At 31.9% G+C, this 10,994-nt stretch overlaps 1 protein-coding gene across 1 annotated transcript; it reads right to left on the minus strand.

Annotated features, from left to right (window-relative positions):
• Nucleotides 1-1,347: 1,347 nt before the first annotated feature.
• On the minus strand, nucleotides 1,348-3,057 carry LOC130825442 (pathogenesis-related protein STH-21-like). Its single transcript, XM_057690678.1, has 2 exons — nucleotides 2,808-3,057; nucleotides 1,348-1,862 (listed from the first exon to the last, which is right to left on the minus strand). Exons 1-2 carry the CDS (start codon nucleotides 2,995-2,997, stop codon nucleotides 1,561-1,563), a joined length of 492 nt encoding a protein of 163 aa, XP_057546661.1. The 5' UTR covers nucleotides 2,998-3,057; the 3' UTR covers nucleotides 1,348-1,560.
• Nucleotides 3,058-10,994: the final 7,937 nt, after the last annotated feature.

Genomic DNA, 10,994 nt, shown 5'->3' on the forward strand with positions numbered 1-10,994 from the left:
CGACCACGTATCCCGTCGCCAACTATTAAAATTTTAATGGAAAAAAATAAACGCCTTTGGCGACACATTGCTGACCATTTGGGTCGTCGCCAGTACACTTTCTCAATTGGCGACTAGTTCGCCCCTCGCCTTTCCGTCGCCACTGGGCGACCAAGACTTCCCCTCGCTATTTCAATATTTTTTTGTAGTGGATGGTTTTAATTCGTGGTGATTTCTATATAGAATTAATTTTTTGGTTCAACCGTCTCTTAGTTGATTCATTTAATATATCCTTTTAATTTTTCTTGTTGAAAAAAAATCACAAAAATCATCAAAAATATTTCATTGAAATCGAAACAGCAACTTAACGTGTGCATATAGATTGGTTTTGTTTTAAAATTAGCTAAAGTATATCAGTAGTTTCGATCGTACCAATTAGTGTTTGATATTAGTCGTTAGAGGTATTATTTTCTTAAATCCAATGTTGAACGTTTAGTCAAATATCAATACTTTTTTGTGCATGTATGTAAAATGTGTTCATGCAGCTTTTGCTGCAAATTAAATATTAGCATTTAGTAGTAATTTTACATAATTATTAATGTTTTAGAGTTTAGGTGAGAATTCAATTGAGACACAACACGTATATCATTATTATACTTCCTTAATGTAATATAAATATGTTGAAGTAATATGACAGACTAATATGTTTCAAAATATATTTCATATATTATACTCTTTTCAATTCAATTTAGTTCTCCTATTTGAATTTGCACACACACAAATGCACTTCTTTGATCAAACTTTAATATCTTATTAATTAAAAAATTAAGAAAAAAAGTTAATATCTTATAGTAATAATCTTTATATGTTGACAAATTATATAAATAAAAATTCACATGACTATCTTTAAACTTGTAGAATAACTAGAATAAAATAAAAATTAACTTTCCGTTTGATTGTTGGTATTAAAAGGTGGTAATAAAAATAAATTATGTAAATTTCATGAAATATACTATGTCATTCCAATGGTAATAAAACTTGGATAACAAAATTTATTTTTTTTTCACTGTTTTGCATTACCATGTACCAATTTCAATGGTAATTTAATAGAATGAATTTTGTAAAGAAAATAAGATAACTGAAGGAGAATAAGTATGCATAACCATTAAAATTGTCAATACCAAAATTACATCAATTTTTTATTATCGTTACTACTATTTAATACCGACTACCACACGGATTATAAGAATCATCCATGAATATTGCGAATAAACAAATTAGACAACTAAATAAGAGTACACTGGATAAGGATTAAGGAATATAGAAAGTTTACTACATGAAAGTATCATTACGTAACAAAGTAGGATAAACTCAAATACTTGCTCTTTTATTACATTATTTATGAAGGTAAAAAAGACAAATAGTACAAACATTTGATGCATCATAAGCGATAAATGGTATTAAAATATAAGTTTAGACTTTATATGTATTTCATTCCCCACACAGCCACACTTAATAATCTTAAATAATCATTATTCATTGATACTCATAAATGTCAAGCCTTTGATTTTGATAGTAGTTTTACGCACAAAGTTGAGGGTTGTTGAGGAGGTATTCTTGGACAGCTTTATAAGTCATTACCAAACTTTGGATGTCTCCCTTGACTATGTCATCAGTTTCGGTAACAACGATATCTCCCTTAGTGTGAAAATGACACACCATTTTATAGTGACTTCCAGACCCACTTGTTTCCATTTTAACTTCATAAACAATACATTCTAAAACATCCCCTAATATATCACCTTCAATATTTGTGAACTTGACATAGCAATTATTTACATCAAGTTCATTGACCTTGCCTTTTGCATACTTGTGTGGAATCCCTACAAAATTCAACATTAAATTAATTAGCATATTCTTGGGTATTTTAAAGTTCCTGAGTAAAATATAAGTCATGGGTTCCTAAAATTTAAAATCATATTCTATTATAAATTTATTTATTAATACTTTATTTAGTACAATAATTTTTAATCAATATGGAGCATTAATTAAGATATTATTAAATTTATAATTACATGAAAACAACAACTATTAATCAAAAATTTCAAATAGTTATTCCATTTAAATTTAAAGTATAAACCACTATCATCACTTATCATAATTAAACTAATAATAAAAAGTACTAAATTTAAAAAATTATCAAGAAATATTATAAATTAAAATTAGCATAAAACAATAATAATAATATATTGCTCACCTAAAATAATTTATACGTGTATATCTTAATCATTCTAATCACTACAAATTTATTGATCAATTTATCTAATAAGGGTAGTGCATATTAAGAGATTCTCAAAAGTGCAACAAATAAGACCTCATCAAAAATCTTAAATACTAATAAGAATAATTATAAATATGAATAAATATTTTTATATGCTTGATCTATGTTGTGACATAGCACCATTAGTATGATTAAAAATAAACACATATTGAACAAGAAATTATTTATATGTTACTTCCTCCATTCCACTATACTTGTTACATTTGATATATTACGAAATTCAATGTGTTATTTTGATATTAATACATTGACTTATACACATCTAAAAATTATAAAAACTTAATATTAAAAAAGTATACAATTAGACGATTCAAATAAGATCCCAATTGTCTATATTTTTTCTTACACAATAGACGTAATATGTAAAATAAACTTAGATAGAGAATAGTGTTAATAATCGTTATGTAGTGAGTATTTCAGCACGGAGAAAATATTTTATATATAGTTTCTAGAAGAGAGACAAGATGTCATTTAACTAAATAATTACCTTCAGCAAAATTGTATTGTTTGACACATCCAACAACAGTAGAATCACCTTCAACAAAGTCAATAGTTTTGATGACATGAGGCAATACCTTAGGAAAAATGATATGGTTGTCAAGGCATAGAGCCTTGAACAACCTTGCCGGAGCAATAGGGCTAGTTTCATCAATGGCGGTAAAGGTGTAGACACCCATTATACTTATGATAATTTATTAAGATTAATAATGAAAATTAAAGCTTATTATTATGGTGTTGGATGAAAATAATGAAATGTAACCTTGGTATTTATAGAGTGTTAGATCAGCTCAATCCTTAATGGTAGTGCAATGGTCAAAAGAAGGTGAATAGTCTACTTTGTTGGTCTTTGGTTTGATTTTCTTTGTTCTTCTAGAAATGACTTAGAAAATTAGTGCTACTTTATATATGTTCTTTAATTAATTAATTTTGAATTTTCTTATTACAAAACACAAATAGTAAAAATAGGTTTATATAACAGGGAACTTTAATTTCGTCTTGTAATATGTCCTTTGTTTTGCATATAAAGTCAATTTTGATGTGCATTGCTCTATAAAATATGGGATACTTTAAAGAGATAGAAAGCTTGATCACAACAAGGATAGATTTTTTTTTATTATTGCAAAATCAGAAGGAGGGAATTTACAAGCCAAAAACGAGTTTTAGTAAATAAATAAAAAAGATATTTCTTTTTGGTAAAAACCACTCAATTAATTATAATACTATATTATTATAATAGTAAAAAGGGTAAGTTTATCAAATGTGATTTGGTTTATTATGTGAAGAACAATAAATTTCTTTGCTTAAATTTTATCCCCAAATTAATTATGCGAGATATAATTTATTTTTGATCTCAAAACTGTGCCACTTTATGTTTAGGCAAAGAAAATAAGTTAAAATTAAGCTAGTAATTTTATTTCAAATAACGTTTTGCTAAACTAAATAAGCTTGCTTGTAATAATTTTTTTATTTTCTCTCTCCTAAAATATTTAATTATATGTTATTATTAATAAATTACTTTTCCTTTTAAGTATTCCTTCTAATCAAGAAAAATAAAATTACCAATATGAATAATTATATGTTAATAGTGAGTAGTGACTTCTTCCATGTGAAAATATGAATACAATGAGTCATTTTTCAAACTAAGTGGTTCTAAAAAGTCACTTTAAGTAATTACCAAATTCATCCATTATTACTTCCTCTCTGTTCAAAGTTATTTCTAGGACTATAACTATTAAAAACATGTTTAAATAAAATTAATGAGAATTTTATGTTGAATTTTTGAGAAAAGAAAAATTAATAGTGTAAAATTTTAAAGGTATGATATACTACTAGTATGTTGTCTCAAATTTTTTGTATATAATTCTTATATCCAAAACTTTTCTCCAATTATGCAATTCTAATTAAATCCGAAAGAAAATTTTGAGACTTGTAATATAGCAAAACCCCAGCGTAAATTGATCATAGGACTTTACCAAATCAATTAAAGCTTTATGATGGGACTTAACAATGAAAAAGGTTTATAGTCGATTGATTTTGATTCTGATAATAATTAGATTGGATTTTAGTTAGATGTTTCAAGTTCGATTATTTTCCAATCTAGTGTGAAATTATTTACAATAATAAATTATAATTCATTTCATGCAAGGGTCTTTTTTGATTGCAGTTTGATTTTGATACAATGCTTAACTCTTAACAGCTACATAATAATACAATAACCACCTTAAGTCTTCATTTGCTTTTAAAATAAAAAATCTATATGAATAGCGTTGAGTACAATCTCCTTTTGATATTCCACAAAACTACCTCGGTAACAAAAAGGTTTTGATTATAGTAGCTAACAACGTAAGAGAAAGAATTATGATATGAACTATGAAGTCCATTTAATCATAAAAAAAACAATAATGTCAAACCTTAATCCAACTAATACGCAACAAAAGCCATATAAATGGTTGTGAAATCCCCCTAAGAGAAAGGGCCATGGTAATAAAATACTCTATCTGTCTCTCTAAGAAGTAAGAAAGCCGCATTTGACTCAAAAAATTCTCAAGTCAAATGGGCTTTTCCAAAGGGAGTAAGTATTGCCAACAAATGAAAGATACAAACCAAAGTGCAAAATCCCTCTAGCAGTCAATGAAAGGTTTATATAAAAGTTTGTTTTACCCTGGTTGAACATGCCCATTCGGAACATGCTCTTTATTGAAGAGTACAAACGCAAAAAATATAGATTAAGCCTCACTAATCTGCTCATTTGCAGGACTTGGAAACCCCAGTTACCAACTTGTCCATATACTGCCATTTTCTATGAAATCCCCATCCTGGATTGCTCTGCATCAAATAATAATTCAATAAGCAAATGAAATCTAAAACCAAATTTGCTAAATAAAATTTGACATTATATGGATTGATGGAATAACAAACATAACATTTGCAAAACCATTATACTTGGTCATTTATGGATGAGACTCGTCAAAATTAAAGATACGTTGTTCAGGAATGCGCAACAGTGAGGACAATTACCATAAAATTGTTAAGATTGTAATTAGGGTGAAAATAAACAGTGTTCCAAAAACAAAGAGTGAAAATAATCTTCAAGAGGTATTTGATAGTGCAGGGCAGAAAGTATGTAGGTTTCAGGTAATGTAACACCATATCCGATGCACAATGCTTCCCTGCTGCAACGTCAAGTATTTGATGGTAAAAAAAGATAAACACAAACATTTACTATCCAAAATCAACGTTCTTTCTTCACAACATTAACAACTGTTAATGTTGTATGCATTGGATACATCAACTGAATCAATGACAACCCTCTTTCTTAATTATGTTGGCCTACTAGCAATTCATCACACTTTACTTGCAAATTCAATTTCGTTGGAGCTTGACTTAGCCACCATTTAAAAAAATAAAATTGACCAAGGATATTAAATTCAGGCTGCATGGGCTTCATTCATAAATGCAATAACAAAAAACTGACCCTCAAATGCCTTGCTTCAATGCTTTATATTCTCAAGACCTCAACTGTCAATGAGTTTTGGTCCCATCGACTTTTCTCCATAAACCCTCTCAATGTGAAAGGTGGCTAACTTTATCTGAATAGTAGAAACTAGAAGTCTAACCATACTGTCCAATGTCCACCAAATTGCCTCATAACTGTTAAACTGGAAAGACAGGTTGTGAGGGAAATCTAACCTGAAGCGAGAGAACAGCACGGTCAGTGAAGCTCTTCATTGAAATAGGCGCACTAGCTGGAAGGGTCTTTGCGACTCTTTTCAATTCTCCATGCTGCTCTTCTGCAGTAACCCTATCAGGCCCATAGTAATGATCCACAATCTCTTTCAAAAGTGGAACTCTTTTCATTGTTTCCTACATAACTTCCTGGTAAATGCGATCAATATTCTTGTTAGAATTCCTAACTTAAAATGAGCATTGTTCAGGAAGAGCAAAATAACCATCTGAACTACAAGCCATAAAAAACAATCATCTGAACTATAAGCCATGAGAAACAACCATCTGAAATGAGTTATCAAAAAAAGATGATAAATGAGGCACATTTTAGCTGTGCATTCATCACCAATGGTAAAAAAGATTTGGATCAAATAATGATAATGCAAACAGAAAGAATATCGCACCCACATACACACACAAGCCATAGAAGAGCATGGACTAACATATACCTACACTCACACACGACACTCACGAGCATTTTATGCCTATTTGTGACATATATTACATGATATTTATCTTCTTCTCTGATGTTTTTTATCTATGGTTTGTTCATGACGATAGAAGCATCAATGTACCAATAAGTGACGAGTGTCCTAAATAGTTGCACGGTCAACTAATACAAAATAAAGAGTCAAACTGACAAAAACAAGATTGGATATATAGCCAATGTTCCAGTGGTCCTTTAAGTTAACAGGCCCAGCATTGCTGGTGAAAGAAACCCTGGTCACCAAAAAGAGGGTACTTATACCGACCTATAGTTACAAACAATTCATCAATTGCTATTTTCCTCTAATTGGAACAAATAATTCATTCAATCAACTGAAATCATCTTATGTCCCAAAAGGCTTCACATTCTTCACATTAAAATGAATCTTGTCACGTAATCAAATCCTACATGTTATGCGCATGCAAATGTACTAGTCCTAAATTCTAATGCTAATTTACCCACACTTTTTTCATTTAACATGCATTTTGTGCAACAAACAATGAATACCAGAATAATGAAAAAAGTTAAGTAGAAAAGTATTTCAACACCTCATCCTATACAAGAAAAATGCATAATAATACACAAGAACAAGCTACAAAATTATTCCTCTAAACAACAATGTATATATTTATACAGCATTAAATATAATTCTAAAGCAATAGGTTAAGAAGTACAAGAGAACTTACCTCCCACTCTTCTTCATTCTCTATTCCCTCATAAGCCTGTTGGGATTCGATGGATGCTTAAAGCGGAATTTCAGGAAACACTTTCCTAACATCTATCTCAGGATCATAAACATAATCAAACATATGAATCATACAAAAAGGATTAGTCTATATTACCTTTGTAGCGTGAAATCCACGAAAATAACGCGATAAGATAATATTGAGAGCCTCAAACGTTGCTCCTCTATTCAGTCTACCGGAATCAATTGAACACCAACGTTTGCTAGAACGGAAGAGATTGTTTCTCTTGCTTTTTCTGGTTTTTCAATAACTTGAGATTGAGAATTCTATGGTGAGAGTTTAAATAAACATATTTATAATACTCACATCCATCGTCCCATTATCCCCACTTCTCCACTACTAGCATTATGTCCTCATATAATACTAGTAACCTAGGTCAAAAGAAACCGATTCTTTTGTTAACCTAATTGGATCGCAAGCCCATACTCCTAATGGGCCCGAGTCATTTACCGTTCAATTGATTCTTTTGTAAGACCTTATAGGATTAATTATATTAGTTGTGGTCCAATTATTATTGACCCACCAATTATATTTATTCTCTAGCAAGCAAATATAATTACTAATAATAATTAACTTTATTATCTTCATAAATATCCTATATATTTATATTTAGTAATTGTCGGAAATGTCTACGGACATATTCCTTCAATCTCCCACTTGTCCGAAGACAATTGCACAATTATAAATTCCTTAAGCCACTTAATGTGAAATTTGACAACACAGTGTTATTTCTCAAATTATGTTTCTTGATCTCTGAGTTCGAATTGTTCAACTAAGGATTAACCATTTAATCTTATTCCGCATGGCCATGCAATTTTCAATTCTCGCTCATCAAGAGGCCTACACACCAATCCTATCACATAGGAGGACTTATTCATTCTTGTATGACCATAACTCCCACTCAATTCTTAGCCCACCTGATCACTGCCTTTATAGCCTCCTTTTACAGCACGACGTTTAACAGCGTCAAGGTTAAACTAATTATTTCGTAGTGATTAAGACATACTCATGTCTAAGGAATCCACTAAATATAAGGATTCGATTCTGCCCTTTCGAATCAGATTAGGTCAAGTCTCAATGCATCAGGTATGCATCCATGTAATCGATTAAACATCTCTATGTTTCCATAGCCCATGGAACCGAGCTATCAATTAATTACATGCTAATCTTTAATAAACCACTTATGTCCAATTTAGTGATTTAGATTAGGGACATTATATAAATTGTGATTTCAGTTCACTTATAGGGTTCCATTATCGAAACGTTTCCAATAGTCCTATTGAAAACACAAATTATATGAACATTTTATTTAATACTAAACCAAGCAATTAAATAAGAAACAAACCATTTATATTATTGATAAACATTCCAAACATATGGTAAACAAAATTCTTTATAATTGTAAACATGAAGTAAACAACCTAAAGACATTCTCCTATATGCTTAAGCCCCATAGACCTAGTATGACTCTCATGCTTCGGCTGAGGGAGTGGTTTAGTCAACGGATCTGCTATGTTATCCGTGGTATCAACTCTACTTATTATTACATCCTGTCTTCCAACAATTTCTCGAATAAGATGGAATTTTCTTTCAACATGTTTAGATTTTTGGTGAGATCTAGGTTCCTTGGATTGAGCAATAGCACCTTCGTTATCACAATACAACTTGATGCCATTCTCAATGCTAGGAACTACACCCAGTTCACTAACGAACTTTTTAATCCAAACAGCCTCTTTTGCTGCTTCAGCTGCTGCTATGTACTCAGCCTCTGTTGTAGAATCTGCAACTGAACTCTGCTTGGAGCTCTTCCAGCTCACAGCTCCTCCATTCAGACAAAATATGAAACCAGATTGGGATCGGAAGTCATCTTTGTCAGTTTGGAAGCTTGCATCAGTGTATCCAGTGACAAACAACTCATTAGCTCCGCCATATACCAGAAATTTATCCTTTGTCCTTCTTAAGTACTTGAGGATATTTTTCGCTGCTATCCAGTGTGCATCTCCTGGATTGGACTGGTATCTGCTGCACATACTCAAAGCAAATGCAACATCTGGTCGAATACATATCATAGCATACATGATTGATCCTATTGCAGAAGCATAAGGAACATTATTCATACGCTTGAACTCTTCTGAAATCGATGGGCACATAGTCTTGCAAAGTTTAATGCCATGTTGCATAGGAATAAACCCTCTCTTGGAGTTTTCCATTTTGAACTTTGTGAGAATCTTATCTATGTAAGTCTCTTGATTTAGTCCAATAAGTCTCCTCGATCTATCCCTATAGATCTTTATTCCCAGTATGTACTCAGCCTCTCCCAGGTCTTTCATAGAGAAATGACTTTTAAGCCATTGCTTGACCGACTCAAGTATATTTTTGTCATTCCCAATGAGGAGTATGTCATCTACATACAGGACCAGAAAAGTGATATTACTCCCACTTAACTTCTTGTATACACAAGATTCCTCTTCATTTCTGAGAAAACCAAACTCTTTGACTGCCTCATCAAATCTGAGGTTCCAACTCCTTGATGCTTGCTTCAATCCATAAATGGATCTCTTAAGCTTGCATACCTTCCTTGGATTTTTCGGATCTTCAAAACCTTGTGGTTGTGTCATGTACACATCCTCTTTTAAGAACCCATTCAAAAAGGCAGTTTTGACGTCCATTTGCCATATTTCAAAGTCATGAAAGGCAGCTATCGCAAGGATTATCCTAATGGATTTTAGCATGGCTACTGGAGAAAAAGTTTCATCATAGTCTATACCATGAATTTGTTTGAAACCTTTTGCTACCAACCTTGCTTTGAAAACACTAATGTTTCCATCCTTGTCTGTTTTCAGTTTGAAAATCCATTTGCATCCAATGGGTTTTACCCCATCAGGCAAATCAACCAAGTCCCAAACTTGATTTTCAGACATGGAATCCATTTCAGATTTCATGGCTTCAAGCCATTTTTCGGAGTCAGGACTCTCCAAAGCATCTTTGTGACTAGTAGGCTCTTCTGATTCTAACATGGTTATTTCAGAGTTTTCTGTCAAAAGGAAATCAATATATCTTCTTGACGGAATTATTGTCCTACTCGACTTACGTAGGGGAACAACAAGAGAAGTTTCTGCCTCATTAGGTAGAGTGACTTCGCGTGGATTTTCTCCACTTGGGGCGGTAGGAGGTAAGTGCGTTGAATGCATTTCCTCCTGGGCATTATCATGCGGGAACGCCTCTGATGAGGTGTTAACCTTATCCATTTGTTGCTCATCTCGAACTTCTTCGAGATATACATTACTCCCACTTGTTTTTCTAGAAATAAATTCCTGTTCTAGAAAAACACCATTGCGAGCAACAAACACTTTGTTTTCGCTTTGGTTGTAGAAGTAGTATCCCTTTGTCTTTTTTGGGTAACCCACAAAAAGACATTTGTCAGATTTAGGTGCTAGTTTATCAGATATTAAACGTTTTACATAAGCTTCGCAACCCCAAATCCTTAGAAAAGACAACTTCGGAACTTTTCCCGTCCACATCTCATATGGTGTCTTTTCCACTGCTTTGGTAGGTGCTCTATTAAGTGTGAATGCAGCTGTATCCAATGCAAATCCCCAAAATGAAATAGGAAGATCAGCAAGACTCATCACTGATCGAACCATATCTAATAGAGTTCGATTCCTCCTCTCAGAGACGCCATTTAATTGTGGTGTTCCTGGTGGAGTCAATTGTG

Source organism: Amaranthus tricolor, chromosome 10 (genome assembly GCF_026212465.1).
Source record: "Amaranthus tricolor cultivar Red isolate AtriRed21 chromosome 10, ASM2621246v1, whole genome shotgun sequence".
Lineage (NCBI taxonomy): Eukaryota > Viridiplantae > Streptophyta > Magnoliopsida > Caryophyllales > Amaranthaceae > Amaranthus > Amaranthus tricolor.